Source organism: Anabas testudineus, chromosome 7, assembly GCF_900324465.2.
Source record: "Anabas testudineus chromosome 7, fAnaTes1.2, whole genome shotgun sequence".
In the NCBI taxonomy this organism is placed as follows: Eukaryota; Metazoa; Chordata; class Actinopteri; order Anabantiformes; family Anabantidae; genus Anabas; species Anabas testudineus.
The window spans coordinates 5,538,024-5,559,646 of record NC_046616.1 but is presented as its reverse complement, the minus strand read 5'-3'; the positions used below and the strand labels follow the sequence as shown (position 1 = coordinate 5,559,646).

The 21,623-nt window shown below is 40.7% G+C and overlaps 1 protein-coding gene across 2 annotated transcripts in view; it reads left to right on the top strand.

Moving 5' to 3' along the window:
* Positions 1-21,623, top strand: part of LOC113167221 (plexin-A1-like) — a 204,228-nt gene that overhangs the window by 35,219 nt on the left and 147,386 nt on the right. For both annotated transcript variants that reach the window (XM_026367642.1, XM_026367641.1), the window contains exon 3: positions 12,697-12,879. In XM_026367642.1, coding sequence (XP_026223427.1) covers positions 12,697-12,879 — 183 coding nt within the window. The remainder of the gene's footprint in view (positions 1-12,696; positions 12,880-21,623) is intronic.

The following is a 21,623-nucleotide window of genomic DNA, read 5'->3' as shown; positions in this document are numbered from 1 at the left end:
CTTTCTCTGTTCCTACCTCTCTCTATCTTTTCCCTTCCTCTCTCACTCGCTCTGTTTCAATTTTTCTCAGAGCATAATGGTGTTTATTAATATTTATCAGTGTTGATCACTACTGGCCGAGATTATAGTCTATTTCTGTGGCATTTTGCATTCTTCCTTCCAGGCGGTTGGGGACTGTGTGTGTGTATGTGCTTGTTTGTGTGTGCATATTTGTGTCCGTTGATGCTTCATTCTGTCTCTATCTCTCTCTTGTATCTTCAGTCTCATTACTGTTAGTCTGTGCCTCAGTGGATGGATCACCCACATTGCATCACACTTTGGGCCTGCTGGGTGGGGAATATCAAGGCTCTAATGGCAGCACTTACATCATGCTCATTAATATTTTTGCTTAATATTTGATGTAGAAAAGTTATCTGGTCATGAGTCGCTGCATGTAAACACTATGGACTGTATTTTCCTGCAGGAGCAATGCCAGTCTTTCTCCAAACAAGGTTTTTATGCAATTTTCATTGGCACTTTCGTTTTTTTTTTTAGGCTGCTGGAACCACAAACTTGATCGCACTGTTGTGGGAGTATAGGCACGGCTTGGGGTTTATGCAAATTAGGTGGCACATTGCAATTTTGGTGCTCATTTTGGAACAAAATAGTGATAGTGTAATTGCGTCCCAGAGTGCAATTTTCTTGTGGGACACATGTTTCAGTATTTAATTTTGCCCCTTGCATCATTAAAAAGAATTCAGTTGTGGTTAAATAAATATCTTTTAAAACACCTTTGGAGCAGAATTCTACATCCAGTTTGCAGGTCTTACAACGCTCAACATGAATCAACCCATTACCAACAATTATCGCTAAATCCACGTCGATCCCGACTAGACCCATTACTACAAGGCCTAAATCATATATAAATCATAAAAAAAGAAAACATGCTGATGCAGCATAGAGAGGCAGACACTAATCTTGTTTTTCCTTCTGGTCAGAATCAACTCATGGTACCAGCTGACTTTACAAACTGCTGGCCCACTGCATTTGTTAGCTTAAATGCGTATATGAGGACTATATATATGCGTTTTTACTATTCGATATGAAAAAAGGGACTGATATTTAGTTTTTACTCTCATTTCTTTAAAAGACATAAATGTATTGTAAGGCTACACTCTGTGTTTGGCTCTCATTGGTTTCTGCCCCAACACCAACTTCTCATAATGCATTCCTTACAGTAATAATGGATTCCACTTGTTCTTCTCATTGCACCTGAATGTGCCTGACTGAGCCCAACGCTGTCGGTGGCCAAAATTGCAAAAAGATCATTGAACATGCCTGCAGCGCCCACATTTGGGTTTCAACTGTGTGAAAAACCGACACTATATGTACTGTAAAACAACTTATATAAGAATTTATCCAAACCACCAAGAGGTTTTGTTTCAAATGTTAAATAGCTTAACACATAGAGGCAGAGGATACAAGATGCAGGCGGGAACAGCATGGCCTCCTCGTGGCTAGACATACACAAACTAGCAAGGAACTATGTAAACAATAAGAATGATAATGCTGCTGTTACTTTTGGATACATGTCAGCAAACAGCTGAATTTAACCATAGCCTAAACTAAAATAGTTGCTCCAACAGATCCCGAGAACAACATCAGAACTCTCTGTCCAGACGAGCGCAGTGCAGTGTAAAGCTATGATACTGCACAGAACCGTCAAACCGTCCCAGTACCCGAGATTGAGGAAAGACACAAAGCACCCACAGAAGTGAGAAGGAAATTATATAGGAAGTTACTGTAAATGTAAAACGATTCATATTTTGGGAATTCTCTTCACAAAAAGCTCCTTGTTGAGCAGCAATGAAATGTCACACTGTATAAATGGTGCATTTATGTAGATTATAATTGTAAATTGATATAATATAAAATGAGTATCTCAGTACTGGTTCCACCACTGCATTGCTGTGCTTCTTTCTCATCATATTATTGACTTTTTCTTTTAGTGGAACAAGTGAAAAGAAAGTCTGGAAATAAATGGCGTTATCTCAAGCTACAGGTAGAATTTCTCCCTTGTTCTAAAGAGCTCAGGTTTTTATGACTCAGTGGGAGACTGAGTTACTTGTGAAGATGAATTTTTGTGGCAGTGCAGTGATAAATACTTCCAGCGCAGAGGTGAATTGCTGTCAAATGCTGCCTAGAATACAGCCCATTGGGGAAAACACTTTTTGATGAGGTGCAGTTTTCTCTGTTGCCTCTTGAGACAGTTTGATACATGATACAGCAAAATGTTATATACCTCAAGTCAGTCTAATGACTTTAGCTCTAACACTTCCCCATATGTTTTTGTCTTGTGATGTTTTCTGCCTCAGGTGAAATCACGTGCTCTGCACCATGCTGTGAAATCTTCCTAAATTATAGTGAATTCTCAATGGGAGAATCCAAACTCGACACAGTTTGACTGGTGCCTGTGAAGTACGTTTACAGCACAGTGGTGTTTATTGTTAACTATAGCACATGACAAACAAATTAATGGCTGCTATAGGCTCATGAGAGCGTCAGTTTGTTATGGATTTGGAGTATTTTGAAGCTGGTGGCTGCTCGGCTTTCAATCTGTGCGGGTAGGATCTGAAGTGACCTTTTTCACAGAAACTCAGCGGCAGCCTGGAAGAGATTTCTAAATTGACACTGAGCAGAAATATCAACAGAGAAACTAATGTTTAAGAACCTCAGAGTGTCACATTTAAAAATGAACAGTTCTTATCTGTCAAGAAAGGCTGGAATTAGACATGGTTAAGTGGTCCAACGATTTTCAGAACCCTAAACTGTAATTGTCTGTGTCAAATGGCGTTCTTGAGTTCACCAAACAGTCCGCCCAGAAGGTGCGAAATGGTCTGATTCCAATTAATATCTCCTACAGCTGGTTAGCTGGGTCACAGCCAACAGCTTCTTAACCTTATACAAGCCGGTGCAGGTTATGAAGGATGCAAACTGCTGACCTGCAACATCTAATGAAGAGCTTAATTATTTATTGATGGACATTCATGCTGTGGTTGGATATTTGTGTTTGTATGGGATTGTGGGGTTTTATGACAGACATTAATGTATTCATGTGTATTTGTGCAAACACATGCGTTCATTAATATGTATTTATTATTTTAATTATTCATAATTGTTTGTGTGTGTGATTGCAGAGATGCACATACTGCATGTGTCCGTGTGTGTGTGTCTAAAGCGGTCTGTCCCAGCTGTGTTTAAGTTTTCCTGCTAGCTGCTCAGCAGGCACTGGGAGATGAGATAAAGCTCAAAGACATATTTTGGGTTCTTATAGAAATGTGTACACACACACACTGAGACAACAGTAAACAGCTGAAGATACTGAAAATATAAGTGAACTTCACAATGCTAGCCAAGCTCTTAGAATAGTCATGTGATTTGGTGTCTACACATGATTTTCCTACTACCATTAGTAAACATTTGGTGTCGTTAAGCAAAGTAGAAATTTTTAAAACAAATGTTGAGCCACCTTATAGCTTTATCATGTGTGTATAAATGTGCAGTATATATTGTAGGTGGCTCTGCCTGTGCCTGACACTTCCACAATACTATATGTTACAGGCTCAAGTATGTGGGTGAATCCCTGTAGTGGTCTGGAATAACTGGATTATGGCTGACAGAAGAGACTTCACAGATGACACAGACTACTGTAAACTATGCAGTGCTCAGATGGACATAATTTAGGCCAAAAGAACTGTAACATATGTGCCCCACACCCAAACACCCTTACTATGTCTGTCTTTCAGTCTGTTGGCTCCAATCTCCAGCCCATTTCTTTAATATTGGGTATGTGATGGTGCTGAGTTTGAACTGAATAACACAACAACTGAATAATTTCTGAATATTTTTGCGTCAAACAAACATGCTCAATTACTAAAGATATGCCCATTTTAAGTGATAAAAGTGAAGGTGAACTACCTACATGATTTCTAGACGTCTTCTTTTTGCAAGAAATTGTTGTATAATAGGAAACATGTTGTGAATAAAAATAATGATATAAACATAAAATAGCATTTAAGGATTGTGGATATGTGAAAATCTCAGTTTAGATTAAGATAAAAGTCACTGAGAATCTCAAAGATCCATGTTGAACTACACAACGATTAAAAATCACATTTTAACAGGCAGAGTGTTCAGAATGTGCATCGCTGCTGTCAACAAATGTCTACTGTGCCAGAAAAGCGGCACGCCAGACTGGAGCGTTCCATGTGGAATTAGCTCAGTTGATGACCGAGGCTATCTGGGGTAAAGCAAGCTGCTGTCCCACTGTGGCACATTAACCTATATCGCCAACTGACACTGGAGCCCTGGAGCCAAGCCCTCTCTTCCCACAGTCCGACTCTACTGGATTTCTCTGCTTTGTTGTGTTTTGTTTTTCTACACACCTTCGTACAGTGACGACCCAGAAAGGTTCCCCAGTGGGAGTCGGACACTTGCAGGGATTTTCAATGTGCTCCACATTGTTTTCAAATGCACCAAAGCACGGGGCTCAAACTGAATACTCAGGATCCATGTTTAACCCCTGCAATGCAAATTATTGAAAAACAGTGTTTCAAAGTGTTTTAAGGCACGTTGAGAGTGACACATACTGAGGAGGCTTCCTGCATGACATGTGCTCAAGGGTGAAGAAAGGAATTGAGGATGACAAAGAGGAAATTAGACAACCAAAAAATCAATAACTTTTCACTTTTGGAAAGTAGAAAATAAATGAAAAATGTTTGTGGCAAAGCGACAGACATGCACACATGTTCTCTGCTGTCGGTTTTTTACTCTAACACTTGCTCACTCACTTCTATTCCAGGTCAGCCCATTTTTGTATGTTTTTTTTATTTATTTTTTAAAAAATTAGAATTATGTTTTGGCACCACACTTTAGCACATCTGTTTTCAATCACAGCGGAGGAGTGAGGAAGTAGAGGAAAATGGAAGAAAGAGGAAGGGAAAAGAATTCAATAAACTAATGGAGGAATCAGAGAATGGGTAGAGAATGACTAAACCAACAGAGCAAAGCAAATGTGTGGCATAAATCTAGCTGCAAAATAAATGCTGATCCCTTGGTATCCCAGATATTCCTCTGACTCTGGCCTTAGGAGCGAAGTCTCTCTCTCTTGCTCTCTCTGTGTCTTTCGCCTGCAGCTTTTCATTCCAGCAGAGCACCTCTCCTTCCTGCCAGGATCTCCCTCCATCTTCAACTTCATACTCCTCACTTCAACCAAGCCAAAACAACAGATGCCGAAATGTCGAAGTGCCTTTCCTCCACTTGTCATCTCACAGTGAAGTTTAAAACATTTACGAAAGAAAATTGCATCAGGCACATATTGTGCATAGAACAGACAAACAGAATGGTTAAAACGAATAAAATCATGACAGTATTTTCATCAATGCAGTCCCTTTTCCAACAGGTTTGCAGTGTTACAGTGTGAAGGGAATAACTAAGGATGGTTAAGAATAGCCTGCACATCACCTTTTGTAGATGGTATAAAATATGTTGCTATAATGCTAAAACAATGGCACATAATTACTTCCAAACCTTAAGACTCATTATTAAAGTATTCCAAAACAGTCTATCCAGCTTAGTCCCACATTAATCCATTTCTTGGCACATGCCGCTAACCGTTGATCAGCTGATTAGTGACAAACAGGCGGAGTGTGCGTTGCATCACCCGCGTTCTAGCCTGCACAGAGACGCATCCTTCTGTGCATGCTGTAAATCACCGGCGACAAACACAACATGGACCTGCTCAACAGAGCGTTGCTCCATAGCACCATTAGTGGCCAAGATCAAACTCCACATGGTCTCTTCCATCATTGTGTCCTTTTGTGATTGTCCCAGTGCTTCTGTTCTCTACATGCTCTAATGACAGCGTACTGTACACAACAAGATTCAGTATTCAAGCAATTCTTCCACTGGAATATTGGCACAAGGACCACTTGTGACAAATTGTCTTTTGTATCAAGTCATGATAGTCATTTTGTCAACTGCAGTAGTGGCTGCATGGCTGACAATAGCATGTCTGTATGTGTGTGTGAGCGCACGTAAGTGTGTGTGTGTGTGTGTGAGTGAGAGATGCAGATGCCCATAGTTCTGTTGCCATTAGAACAGCCTGCAATGCCAGATGTCTAGAGTCCACTCTCTCTGTGTGTGTGTGTGTGTGTTTAGATATTTTGCAGAGGATGTGTGCCGTTTCCCATTGCACACACACTCTTTCTCACCTGCATGCACACAAACCTAAAAGAGCATGTGTATACCTTTGCGTCTCTGTTTGTGTATTTGCGTTGAAGCAGGTCAAGGCTTTGAGTGTCCCGGTCTGTTAGACAGATGTTTAAGATCCCCATCGCACCCCTTACCCTGTGACACGCAAACAAATACACACTTTCTCTCTCTTTCATATGCCTTGACAAACATCCACACGTACACACACTCATTAATAACCAATTAGAGAGCAGATATTGGCTCACTGGGGGAAACTAAAGGCCAACCAGTGTTGTTCTTCGTTTCCAACGCCAAGTCACAACAAATACCTGGATGTCAGCCAGGAGAGTGTTGATGCGAGTGTGCTTGTGTTTGTGTGTGTGTGTTCTTGACTTCTTCCCAAGTTTGGCAGTCCATTCTCATCTCCTTTCTTTATTAAAAACACACAGACACATACTAACTCTCACATAATTAAATGCAGTTTTTCCACTCCGCAAGTGCTGTTGTTCATTGCATCAGCCAGCACGCCTCAGTAGCACAACTCTCGCGTCGACATTATCTTTCTCACATGGGAATGAGACATGAGCTGTTTAACATACACATCACAGACACAGAAGCGCACATACACACACGCTCATTCTCCATGGGACTACAACTCTGTGTTTATGCCAGCGTTGGATGAGGAGATGCTTGAGACATTTGGCTCTCTGGAGAGCATGTTGACAACATCTCTCTCCTTCTTTCTCTCTCTCTCTCTGTTTTTACCTCAATTATTGTTTTAAACCCACTCCTTCACCAGATTTCTTTGTGATGTGATTTTTTTTTCATGTTTTCTTACATCTCTGCAAATGAATGAAGATTTGTATAAAAAATATCTGCCAACAAGATTTAGATGCTTTCATCCTCAATAACCTTTCTTACAGAGAACTGAAAGCAGTGTCAGAGGTAGAGAGGCACATATACACACACAGTCAACTACACTAGCAATACAGCAGAATAACTTCTACAGTGATCATTAAGGCAAAGTGTTTGACACAGACCTGTGCATGCAGTCATGACTTCATATGAATAATCCCAAAGCCAAGAGACACAACGTAAAGTGCAGTCAACCCACAAGCACTGGAATAGAAAACTAACACTAACACTGACAGCAGCTTGATTTGGCACCAATTAAAATGCAGCACATATCACATGAATCAAAAAACATGTTATTTATGCCTTAAAGACTGACAACATTATTTTATTGACCACCAAATGCTCAAAGTGATGAAGACCTAATCATTAATTACACTTTAAGCACTGTTTCATAGGTATGAGTGCAGAAGAGTTTAATTTTAAGGCTGACATATATTGAAACTATTATGCAACATAAACTAATTTATCTTGCACGTTGACTGCGATTAACACACAAAATACAGATGATGCTCACAGGAGGTGAGTCTTGTTACTCATTTAAAACAAAACATGTTACATACTGTATTATGTTTTGGTAATACCAACTTAATTAATACCGAGAGCAAGTCACAATACATTTGACAAACGTTTATCCATACATTACTGCACATAATAAGCTGCCTTTTAAATTAACAGAGAAGTGCATGAAGCACTGTGGTAATGTTGGTAATATGTTCTTCCCAGTGCTACATCTTCTGAAACCACAGTATGGTCACCGCAGCTCTACTGCTTACACTCTTAATGGGAAATTCACAAGGCTCAATCCAAACTCCCTCTCTCTGTGTCTTTCCCTCTCTTCCTGGGTCGAGGCTCATTAGTGGCAACAAGAGCGCTGTTGACCCTTAACCTTCCCCTACGTCTTCCCTCTGTATCTACTCTCTTTTTTGCAGTTTTTTCTCTCCCCATCTTCTCTCATTTCCCTTTGTTTCACTTGCCCCACTCTTTCCCTTATCACCCCGTCATAACTCACCCAGCAAGAGTTTGGCATGGGTGTGTGTGTGTGTCTGTGTGTGCTTTGCCAACGGCCAGCCTGAGCCTGTGTATAGCAGAGGTCTTCAGCAAGGACAACACGGGGGACTCTGTCCTTGTCTAACCCCCTGGAAGTAGAACAAAAGTGTGTGTGTGTGTGTGTGAGTGTGTGCACATAATAAAGCTATGTACAGTGTCCTGACTATGAGCTATAGCTAGTAATAATAATAGCATGGTCAGAGGTCCAAGAGGCCAACTGGGACAAGCTACACAGAGCTTATCAAAGCACTAATGAAAGACTACAGCCGGTCACCTTATGTTAGGGACAAAGTAAAGGATTATTAAACTAGTTTACATTTGCATGCAGCTAATGATTGATGCATGATTAATTAACCACTCAAATCAAGCCAAGGCACATATTTGATATTCATGATGGAGAAATGTGTTCAGTGAGAAAATGGCCAGTAGTGTATTAGGGTTCCCAATATGTCTGCAAGTTGAAACGTATTCAAGTGTTGAAATGCTGTATTTTTTGTGCTACTTAACCTAATTTATTTATTTATATATCAAATTCCTGATTTAAAGAAGAGTTTTGCCAAATCAAAACAGCTTTTTTAAGTTCCTGTTTGTCTTCAGACAACTTTTAACACAGACTTTTTTGTTCAAAGTGTCTCAAATGTTAGATGAAAAAGGTTTATGTTACTCGAACTGAACTATGAAACAAGCTGATTTTGGACTTGACATATTTCCATGTTTACCCAGCTCTAGTTTTTCTGTCCCCTTAAACTTTGAAGTGGCCTGAGCTGCACGTGTATCAATGCATCTGCCATGACCACCAGGCAGCAGTGACCCTGTTCTGAATGTTCTGAGCTGCTCTTGGTTGGATGGCTGGTTTTCATCCTGGCTTGGTCATGCAGCGTATTTGACATCTAAACGTGGAACTAGACCAGTGTGAGTTGGACGTAGGCCTCATTTACACTTGTTGTTTCAAATTTCTTGTATTCGTATAACACATTGTTTAAATGTGTTTTCATTCACATTTATACTCCGCAGACCACATCGCCGGGTTAAATGCAACAACAACAACAACATGCGAAACTGAGTGATGAACAGATCTTTTCTTAAATCAGATTCTTCAGTCGCTCCCACATCGGTGACTGAGAAGGTTTCCGCGTCTCCTCGGTGAGTTGAGGAATGATAGAGTAGGCAGACTGTAGGAATTACATGTCTACAAGGCACACAACAGCTAGCAGATGTCAGGTCTGTGTGAGGCCACATTTGTCTGCAGTGAAAACACGTCGACTGAACGCTCCACTGTGCCTCAATCTGAGCTGTTGACTCTACGGTAATGATGCAAGTCAGGCTAAACATAACAAACCATTAGCGTCCTCAGCATGCCGGCAACAGCGCTGAGGAAGATGGCAATCTCACTTCTGTGTGTGTCAGCTTGACAAACACTGGGAATGCAGATTAGTTTACAAGAATGAGGCTCCTGGTATAAATAAATCCAGGCCAAAATGATGTTATTACTGGCAGCCATTCTAATCAGTTTCACTTCAGCCATGTTCTCTGCAACTTCTGGACACTAAGTGAATAGGAGACATTCATTTACATTGCTTTTGACACCATCGTGTCACCTACATTTTGCTAGGCTATCGTTTATTCTCAGCTTAGCGGGCAGTCCAGTGTAAAAGCATCATCACAGATGATGGAAGCCAGGATCATCATCCTCATAATGTTCTTAAAAGAAGCAAGGAAAGAAGGGAGGCAGGAAGGAAAGATGGTCTCAGAGAGTAGCAGGCATGTGAATGAGAAAATAAGAGTAATCCTCTGGGACAGACATGATTTCCCACTGGTCAGTGCTTTGTGAACTTTAAACAGAAAGAAGAACGGCTATGGGAGAAATATGGAAATACAGACAAGGGGAAAAGAGCAGAGACGGTTAGCAGTGAGAGGAGAGAGTGAAATGGAAGAGGAGACTGGAAATAAGTGAAAGAAATGAATAGATGTCTGGTTCTGGTCTGTCTTTATCAGAGGAAACAAGGGAAGTGTGTGGCAGGGACCCAAGGCCAGGGTTCAGACTGTCACCAAGCCATGGCCGTCTCTCCCTCATGTCCCTCTTCCTGCCCCCTCCTTCCTTATTCCTTTCCTTCTCCTTTTCTGTCCCCCACTTCTCTCCTTCTCGTCCAATCTGTCTCCTCTTCTCTGCATCACTTCCACTGCCTTCCTTTCATTTACTCTGCTTTTTTTTTCCTTTTGTCATCCTTAGATCCTTTTAAATTAGTTGCGAAACAGTTCCAAAATTGAGAACGTGTTTATGTAAATCATACAAAAGCGAAAGCACAGTGTGCGTATGTGTCTCTCCCCCCGTCTCTCGCTCACTGCGCCTCACTTTGTGGTTTTGTTCATTGAAGTTAAACTTTGCTGTGTTTTTTGGCTGCCTTTGAATTTTTGGGAGAAGGTAGACACTGTCCGCCACAGGCGATTTCTGAACCTTATTTCAACCTACAACACACACTCACATGCACAAGCATGCACGTTCCCTGACAGCTTTGCTGTTTTGGAGGTGTGGGGTGATTGATTAGTCTCTATGGAGACGATACGTCTCTTGTAATGAACAAGAAAAAAGCAGGCATGTTAATCTGTATAGTGTGGGAGGCTTGAATGTGTGTGTGCGCTTTGTTCTTCCTTGTGCACGTGTTTGTATGTTTCTGTATGAGTGCGTCTGATTTTGTTTTTCTTCCATCTTAATTTTGTTTCTCTGCATGTGAATTCCCATCTGGGAATTTTTATGCTTGTCCCTGCAGGTGTGGGTCCATGTATTTAGACGTGTGTCTCTACATGATTTTAATCACCTTTTTTAATTTCCACACAAAAATACTGCAATTTGGGAAAAAAAAGTTGATAATGAAAATATTGTACACCTTTTTAGACATAGGTGGAAGAGTTGGTATGGGGTGTTGTGGTGTTGATTGGAGGTGTAAAGATACTCATCATCATTCATGATTCAGTTCACATCTTGTTTTTACAATAAATATTGTATTTCCATATTATTATATAAAATTTGAGACATCAGGGAATATTAATATGCGGGAGACTGTATGAGATGTGGTGTGTATTGTGATTTTAGCCTCCGTTTCAGCACCATTACAGCACTAGAGTTGAAGTACACAAACAAAATGTGACACAGTTCAGTTGAATCTGACATGAAGCAAATTAATCAGTTAAAATAAATAGAAATGCCACATTTCTATTATGTTCTCTACATTGTTTTCCACTGTTTGAGGTTTGAATGGTGCTCTTTTAATTATATCATCACTTTACGTTCTGTCTTTGTTGACAGTGATTTAATGGCACCCTGCTGGAGAATTAGGACATCCAGCTGTTTAGCTCAATGAACCAACTCTCATAAAAGTGTAATATAGAATATAATTTCAATTCTCATTTGCCGGAGTTTCTTTCCAGAAACCTAGTTAACTGTAAATGTGCACTATATATAAATAGAAACCTATCTGTGCTCATGTACAGCATTCGTGTACAGGTCAGGTCTATGTCATCGCAATTAGGAGATGAAGAAGACATGTATGGATAAGATGTGCCAACACAACTCAGTGTAATTATGTGTACAGTATGTACATGTATCCCCTTTGGACTTGAAATTGTTTATTTCACAGTGTACTTCACAGTAGGTGTGTAAACGTGTGTGTGAGATTGCTACGACAATACAGATTCTGTTGATTGGCTCGGTTACACGTCAGCTCTAGGGGAACCTCCTGATGCCTACATGGCTCTTGGACGCTTGTAATAATGTCTCTATTACACGCAGACACACTCACAGACACGGCGTCTATTCATAAATAAGATGTGACATATCAGTATTTCAGGGTGGCGAGACACTTTGATTATGTTATGCTAATCTGACCTATAATTTACTTACTGTCATTTCTCTGTCATCTCTACCAGTGGCCTGCCTGTGTGTGTTCGCCCTCTTCTGCATGTTTACTCCAGCTCCATTTGATTTACTCCCTATATTGGCTTGTCTGTTATTACAAACTACACTGCCAAAGCTGTATACAAAGAAATCAATATTTAAAACATTAGCAACCAACTGTTCATCCATTCAAACCACGCTGAGATGCCTAATTGCTTCGTTTGACATCATGTACTATGAAATAATCAAAGGCTGCAATGTAGGGGAACCACCCATCACAGAAGACTCAACTTCTGCATACTGCACACTGGCTAGAATGTGCTTTCCCTAATTGATGTTTTCCAGTTTTCAAAGTGGGCTAAAAAAGGGATTTGAGGCAAATTAAATTTATTTTCCCAATGATACCTATTAATTTATCACAATTTCTGACTGCTCTCTGTCTGCACTAGCTTGACTTGATTCCAGCATCATAAAACATCTACTAAGTGCTAGGGAGATTGAAAGCCTCCTCCTTCTTTAAGAATTAATGCTAGTTCAATGAGAAAAGAGATTTAAAAAGTGCTAATGGTTGAGTTAATGGCTTTTTCTTCTCCTTTCCCCTCACACCACAGCCACTGCAGATAGACGATAATTTCTGTGGCCAGGACTTCAACCAACCTCTAGGTGGAACCACAGCCATCGAGGGCATCCCACTTTACGTGGACAAGGATGATGGTATGACATCTGTGGCGGCCTATGACTACCGGGGACACACTGTGGCATTCACCGGCACTCGCAGTGGACGCATGAAAAAGGTAGGCACAGTGTTTGTTTGTGCGTTCTGCATTAAAAAAAAAAACATTTTGATGCCTCATAGCTTGTATGTGTAAAGGAAACTCTAAGCAGACAGAATTAAATGATCTTTCTTCTTTTTCACAAATTCGCAGTAGATAGAATGTCAAAAAAATGTCATAAGCTCAGCGCAGATTGAGCAGATTTAAGGTCTTGACAGTGACAGCAGTGTTATTTAGTTGTGGATTTTCTGGCTTTTGTCACTGCATATTTATTTTATATTGTAAGCAATGTGACAGATACATTACAGTGGTAACAGATGTTAAACCAATAAAATATCACTAAAATGAGGATTTGGGGTTGTGCTGGAATTAAAATACGTCCAATCCATGGAGCCCCACTTCGCAACTTACAGGACTCAAAGGATGCTGCTGACGTGTTGGAGCCAAATGCCAGATGACACCTTCAGTGGTCTTGTGAAGTCTTTACCTCAATGAGTCAGAGCTGTTTGGTGGAAGAGTGGGTCCTATACAATATTAGGCACACTGTGTGTTTATGTCTTTGCCATTTAGAGCTTTTTGAAACATAAGAGACACATACACTCACATATACTTGCAAGTTGTCTTCCAAGCGGTGTGTGTTTGGGTCTTGTGGGTGTGGAGTGGAGCTCATGCTGCTAGACAAACTGGAGCTGTGTGGGTTTTATCTTGCTTGAGTGTTGTTTTGTCTAGTCACAGGATTGTCAAGAGCCAGGCAGTGTTTCTGAGTGGCTATAATGTGGATGAAGATGATTTCTTATGTGTCTCCTGAGCACTTAAGGTGGAAAACTCCTGTTGTATGCATGTGTGTGTGTATTTCTCGGTGTAGTTATTCTTGCAAAGGGAGAATCACAATCTGTCCTCAAACACAGTCAAGCAGTAATTTCCCATGAAGTTCAGTATGCACACAGCATGCAGCCCCTTTATGTGTATGCCTGTGGGTTTACAGTATGTGTGTGCTCCTGAAGAACCACTGTTGAGTAGACTGCATGTTGTGTATGTCAATCAGCTGCTCCCTCATCTTAGATCTGACTGAGCTGCTTCTGTTTCTTTCCCTTTTTTCCCCAGCAGGACATCTCCATGTGAGTGTGTTCGTGTCAACAATACCCTGAAGATAGCATTAAACGTCACTTGAGGATAAAAATAATTAGAATAAATACATACATAATATAAAATCAAGAGAAAAAAGTTAAATTTTACTGTCAGTAGAATTTAGCTTTGAAAAGTTTTAGATAGATGTTCTAGTTTTTTAAGTTAGCCATCATACTGTAGGAGCTGATTTCTTATTACAAATAGTGATATCTTTGTGCTTACAAGGCATTTTCTGTCACATTCTACTAAACAAAACAAAAAAAAAGCAATACAAATATTCAGCTGCTACAGATTTGATTCAAGTTTGACAGTTTAAGCATTAGACCTGTGCGTTTCTGTAGTCTGTAGAATATGTGTTGCAGTAATGCAGCTGTCAAGTGCTTTCTATAGGCTATGACAGTATGCACACACTCGCACAGACACACTCGCCTCCTTACACAGCTTCCTGTCTCTGGTGTTTTGCTAAGTCGACTGAAACCTAGCCCGCCAGTCCTTGTACCTGACCCCTGGACTATATCTGTGCATGTGTGCAGACAGATGATTTGTGTGTGTGTGTGTGTGTGTTAGTGTGTGAGATCAGCAGATCCTGGATAATATCCCGCTGATCGGAATCCCATTTCCCCTCAGCCGCCGTGTCTTCCTGTGCTCGGGGATGGAGTTAGGAAGGTGAATACGAAGGTGGAGGCTTCCAGTGTCCTCACACAGATCAATGCAGATGCTGCAGTAACATGCAGTCCCTATGTGCAGGCATAGCGAGACAGGGCACCAATTACTAAAAATCAACAGTGAATCGAGCTATTGCCAGTTTATGAGGCTTTAACGTTTCATGGTGCTTGGTAAGTCTTTTCTCTGACACACAAGGTGATTAGTTTTAGCTTTAAATTATGTCTTTCCAAATAAATTGCAGATAAACAGTTAAATGGCTGCACCGGATTTGTACAAAACGGTATTTGTGAGGAAGTAAAAGAGGAATGGAGCCAGGATTAGAAAGGAGGAAAGAGAGTGAGTCTAAGGCAGATGGAGAGAGATGGTTACAGGCCATGTGGTTTTATTGCTATTCATTGGGAGTTAAACTGTGCTCCTTGGCCTAATGAAATGTAAAGCTGCAGTGTATTGATGTCTACACGCACACACTCACACACTCATTAGAATTCCTACAATGTGACTTTTGCTAAATGCATGTTTGCCTACGTGGACGTTTCTCGGCTGCTAGACTCACTGTATTGATTGATCTATGAATACATAATCACTAGTGTAAATCTTAAACCTAGGCAGTCCATTGTATAAGTCTTGGTGTGTGTGTGTGTGTGTGTGTGTGGAAGGGACAGACTGAGCGAATGCTGTGACGTAAGTTAGGGTAAATCTATGATGCTGGTGTGACTATTCAGAATTGACTAAATTGACTAAGAATATATCATCTATGTGCCAAATATCCACCTACTGTTAAATGAATGTCTTCCTATGCTTGCTGTGCGTGTAAGCTGTAACACTCTTGTGTTAGTTGCCCCTCTGCCTTTGTAGACTGCAGTTCTGACTTCTGAGTCATATCAAATTAGCACTGCATTGGTAAATTCTTTTAACTTAATTGATTTTATCTGGCACTGTGAAGGAAAGATGATTAAGAGTCCCATGTCAAAATAAAGGCTAATTATTTGATTTTGTGTTTAATATCCTTACGGCTCTGTTAGGATAAGTTGCTATTACAATAAAGCAGACAATGACGAAATGCTGACACTGTATATTGGCCATGCTAATCTGCATAACATAGTGCCTATAATGAATGCAGAACATACAGTGGGATGTTGATGTAGAAAATGAGTAGAGTTGGAAAAGTATAATGATAAATCAGGCAGAAAATAAGTCACAGCTAGTTTGATTAAACCTTTTTTCAAGCAAAAATATCAAATATTCATCAGTTCCTGCTTCTTAATTTTGGGGGTTTCCAGCTTTTGTTCTATGTCTTATACAGTAGCTCACTAAATATGTAAGTTTTGGACTGTTAGTTACAACAGAAGTCTGTCCTGTTGAATGATAGCTACACTGTCAGAGGAGAGTCATTGTACAGGGTGATGGCTGCTGTCAGGAATGACTTCCTGTAAAATTTCTTGTCACAGCAGTGGTAGAGAAGTTTCATATAGAAGCTGCTGATGTGAGCTGTTCTCCATGGTGTTCAGCAGTTTGTGTAGCAACGAACTCCAAGAGTTCTAGAGAAATCTCCAGCAAAGAGCCGGACTTCATGATCAGTCTGGTGGTATCACTGACTCTGCTACTGCTAACCCAGCAGGTAACAGCATATAATATTGAACTGGCAACAGCAGATTGGCAAACATCTTGCCGCACAGGTAAAATGACCTAAGCTTCCTCAAGAAGTGGCGTCTGCTCGATCCTTTCCTCTGTGTAGCATTTCCAGTGCAGTCTGTTGTCAATGTGAACTACCAGGTATTTGTACCCCCTACCTCCACAGGCCACGTGATTGTTCCTACATCACTTCAGAAATTGGTCCAACAGGCCCCTGTATTCTGCCTCCTCACCAGCATATGTGGAAAATCACAAACTAAATAATAAATTAATCAACAGATTAATAGTTGATTGCAAACCTTATCTTTAGTGCATATTACGTATTACATTAATGAACAATATATGCGCAATGATGTATGTGCAAAAATAAGGTTGCTGTATATGAGAAATATAACAGAAAAAAATTGGCAACACTACTTGACTATGGAATGTGTTGGTATAAGAAAGATCATTTCATAAGCCAGGTTTTGTTTCTTTTTTTTTTCTGGATTGGCACCACTCGAGCAGCCTTTTTTATTATTGCAAATGTCTGTATTTTCTATTGTGCAGCATCTTAAAATAGGCAAAAAATACAGGACTACAGCAACAAATGTATTATTTTATTTGTAAAGAATCAACAAAAATATGTTTGCTTGGTGATTAACAAGGTAAAAATGGATTTTGGCCTGTTCTCCACTGCATAAATGAGAGGACTAGGTAAGAAAAGTAAACTAAAACGCTGCTGCTGTTTTTAACAGCACTGTAAATTGGATGTCTTATTAATAGTTGCTGAGTGCAGAACGAAGGACGGCCGATATAAGATTAAGAGGAATTTATCATAGACTGAAGGGTTGCAAGAGGAAACACATGAGGTGATGGTGGTTAAGTGTAAGATGAAAAATGTACAGCAGACATACAAGACATACAGTTTGGCTGTAGGAAATAGTTTGGAGTACATTGTGGAGGATGCAGCCTTGTCACACAGTTTGACAACAGAACAGGCTGCCTCTCTCCCAGTCATGTCTCATGCCTATGCATGAGACTATATATATACAGTATGTACTTATCTTCGCTCTACGTCAAAGTCACACGTGATTATGTTCTTCTTTTAAGCCCTGCATCTTTATAGGGTGAGGTACTGATTTTTTAATGCGTGAAATAGGCTGTCTTGTGTGTTGTTTGCCAAAAATGTCCTAAAAACGATCTCAGATGTGGATAAAAACCTGGAAATCTTTTCATTCTTGTTATTTCTTCTCCTCTTTTGTCTACCTGTGAGAACAAGGAACGCTCACCACATCAGGTGAGATAAAAAGAAACTCTCAACAGCCTGAAGTATTTCCAGATTTCAGAAATAAAAAGACAGAGAGGGGTAGAAAGAGATGGAGGTTTACTCAGAGCAGTGTATAGGTGTGTGTGTATGTGTGTGGTGGGTGAATGGGGGGTGGTTTCATGTCATTTCATCATTTTCCTGCTAGCAGCAAATCCAATTACTTTTGCCTTTCCTTTCTATCTTGGAAGATAGCCTGAGTGACAGGACCGATTGGAGTACAGCGCTACTGAGGTATCTGTGCCAACTGGTTGATTGACATAACTCCGGCACTTCACTGCCTTCAGACAAGAAGACAAGTGAGACTGGTTAGACTAGGAGGCTTCTCAGAGCTGCTGAGGTGGACCAAAAGTTCACCTGTCCTGCACCTTTGATCACATCCCACCCACTCAGAGATGATCTCAGTCACTTTTGGACAACATGCTCCCATGTGTTCTTCTCAGCTCCATCCTGTCAACCTCTTTCACTTTCACACTGCCTATTAACTGTACATCCTTCTTGATGGTATCAAACCAGCCAATAATAAGCTGTATATATTTTAGGAATGCATTTATATTGTAAAAAATTCCTGGACTAGGCCACTCCAAAACTTTTTTTTTCCTTTTCACAAAGTTATACTGCACCTCCATGTTTGATATATAGGTGATGATGTTGTTTGCTGTGTTTGGTTTATGCCAGATGGTACAGTTTGATGTTTGACCACTAGACTAAACTACCTACTTGTATAAAAAGTAGATGAAGTAGCTCTTCAACAAACTATTTGTACAGAACTATGTGCTTCAGAATTATGTAACAGAATAAACAAGTAATATTTTTAATGTAAAACCAGCACAGCTGATAATATGTGCTGTAACAGAGCACTACAGTGGCATGTTAGTATTTCCTTGTGCTCACGTAAATGAAATGAGTTCTGTTTAAAAAAACACAACTACAAAGTAAAGAGAAAAGATGGTCGGACTTAAAAGAGGTTTAGTGGCTTGTAATTCAACTTGTGACTCATGCGGCTCTTTCAGCTCGTGACCCACAGGAGGGGTTCTGCCCCCCAGTTGTCTGAGCAGTGTACCGAGTAGAATAGCAGCTCTTCCCGTCCCAGTGAATGTGAGCGCCTCACATCTCTTCCTATAGTTTGAGATGGTCGTGCATGTATCGGCTGTCCAAGCTTAGCAGGAGAACTAGCTGTCAGAATGATTAAGCCTAATCAGGAAACATGGGATGGGAAGTAATTTAGCATGTGAATGCTAATTAGCACTAGCATTTAGACTGGCAGACGATGATTGAAGCAGCGTATCGGCTGCTCAGCCCGGTTAAATGGCAAAAACACCAGGCTGGTAGAAATGATTGATAATGTTGAGCTGGGCTGCTGTCTGTTTCCCTATTTATGTGTGAGTGTGTGAGTGTGTGTGCTATAGCTTTTCTACTCTCCAGTGCAAACTTATAATGAGCAGATGAGCACAACACCTGAACACACTAATTCCATCTTTATTCCATTAACTAGAAGTTAGTTGAATAATGTCCTATTAGTTTCTCAGAATCCACAGCAGGGTTTTTTGAGGCCGTGTGTGTGAGTGTGGGTGTGTGTTATTAGCATCATTTACGCCCGAGGCTTCTTCCAATAGTCCCGCAATCTCTAAGCATGTAAAAACACACACATTGCCTTTGTCTGCATTCCCATGATCAAAAGTGTGTTCTGATAGTCTCTAGAACTGCAGTTTGTATGTGGACTGGTACTTGCTACTATGTGGGAATAACATGATATAATTCATTGTGTCAGGGGAGCAGTTTTTTTTCCCAATGTGCCTGATGCTGTATAAATGAATGTGTGTGTGAAAATGTGTGTTTACCTATTGTAAGAGCCTGTTGAGAGAAGACTGGGTGTTTAAATCATACAGAGATAATATTGCTGCTGTGAGCAGTGCTGGTGTTTGAGTGAATTATCATCCTGTTCTCTCCACAAGTACGTCCCTGCACTGCCTCTCCTCTGGTCTTATAGTTTTGCCTACATCCCCATCACATCCCCTCCACCACTCCCTCTCACTTATATGTCACCTTCAACTGTCCCTCCCTCTCTCTCTCCCCCAACAGAGGTGGGCTAGATGCCCGCAAATCTGCCTCCCTTGGGAATTTCCTGTCTCATCTGCGTGTATGTGTGGTGAACTGTCCTTCTCTCCTCTGTCCCTCATTCCACATTAGTGTACATCACCCTGCAAAAAAAGTATGTCAAGCCTTTCATGAGACAGACATAAAGAGGAAGATGCATGGATGAACAGATACATGTAAGGCAGTTGCAAAAAAATAAACAACACTTGTAAATGATCCTGATTACATATATGGGAGGACATGGGTGGACGAGTGAGCAAAAAGCTGGCATGTTGGGGGTGAGTGTGTTATTGATGGGAGTGTGTGCCCAGAGCAAAAACTAAATTTGTTTTAATGTATTAAGCAACAAAACCATTTGTGAAAGATGGAGCACAATGGTCAAAAGTGTGACTTCACTGGAAGTCCAGCAATAAAAACAGAAAGGAAATAATATTCACAGGCCGTCATCAATCAGAAGGAGGCTGGAATGGGCTGCTTTTAGGTTTGGTCAGCACTAACCAGTGACTGGCTGATCTGTCTGAGATATCCGATGCTGGTCAAATTTTTACTCACATGATGTTTCCCATCATGCCCAGTTGACCTGCAGTTCCACCAGCCCTGACGCTGTCACCGGAGCTCCTCACTGCGACACTGCAGGATGTTTCCTCACTTCCTTTGCCTCACTTATGTAATGTCACTGTATATGTTCTTGACTGTGAAGACACAAAGCTTGAAACTTGTAATATCTGTAAGGCCAAAGTAATTCAGAATAGTTTGAAATGAATGAATGACGACTCATGTATGCAGTCAGCTGAAAATCCTCTTTATCTGAGGTGCTTCCTTTGAAGGGCAGTACTTCTGCATTATTGTGAGACTGTCTATTAGAATGGCTTCCACACATTAAAATGTCTCCACCATCTGCATTCGAACTCCCCAGCTGTATATTATAACTGGAGACAAATGGACAGTAAGAATGGAAAAAATAAAAGCTTTTTATTTTTCTTTTCAAAGTCAGTGCAACATCAGGTGAGAATGGATACAGGAAAAGTCCTTCTTTAGCACTGGCTGAGTGATCTGAATTACAGCAGCAGGATCTCTGTCTCCTCTGGGAAAGAGGCTGATATAATACTGTTCTGCACCACTTATTAGAAGCAGCCGCTGCTAATGTGCCATTGTGGTTGTAGGTTCAATTCCCAGGTGGGCTATCACTTCATATGTATTACCCCCTGTGTCCTTGAGCAGGGCATTATCTCAGCAGTCCCTCTGGAGGAATATGGCTCAGTGTTAATGGATGGATGATGTGCATGGAGAGCTAGATGGATGTATTAGGGAGCTAATGAATCTTTGATAAGTGGGAAGTCTTTGTGTGTGCCAAGAGACAAAAGCAAAGATCACAGCTAAACCTATCAACTGTGAGATGACTTTAATTCGCATTAAAAAAGTGACATTGGTATTGTTTTCATGGAACAGAGTGGTGTGATTGGTTGTAGTGTATATAAAAAATAGTTTGATATAGGGACATTAGCTCATCCTGAAGAATGAACAAATCTTCATGTGTAAAATTAGTGCAGTACACATCAATGCCCACAATCTTATTTATGTGAAAATTGGCCAGCACTAGCTTTTATATTTTTTCCATCTGCTCCAATGTGTTTTCTCTCCATCATAAAATACATGTATGGGTACAGTATGACTACAGCAAAGGCTTAGTGTTGCAGCTTCCTAACCAGTGTAGACATTACTAGTCCCGGCACGGAGTCACAATGTCCTGCTGTTAAGGCATGTACAACCATGAGTCCAGACAAACAACAGACACACACATATGCAGATGTTCAGCAATAGCCGGCAATGCAGCCAGACAGCTGTTGTGTTGATGACCAGTGTCAGGTGCCAGTGGCCTGATTCAAGCTGGCTAACCTCCTCGCATCACAACATGTGTCTGCACAGATACAGGAGG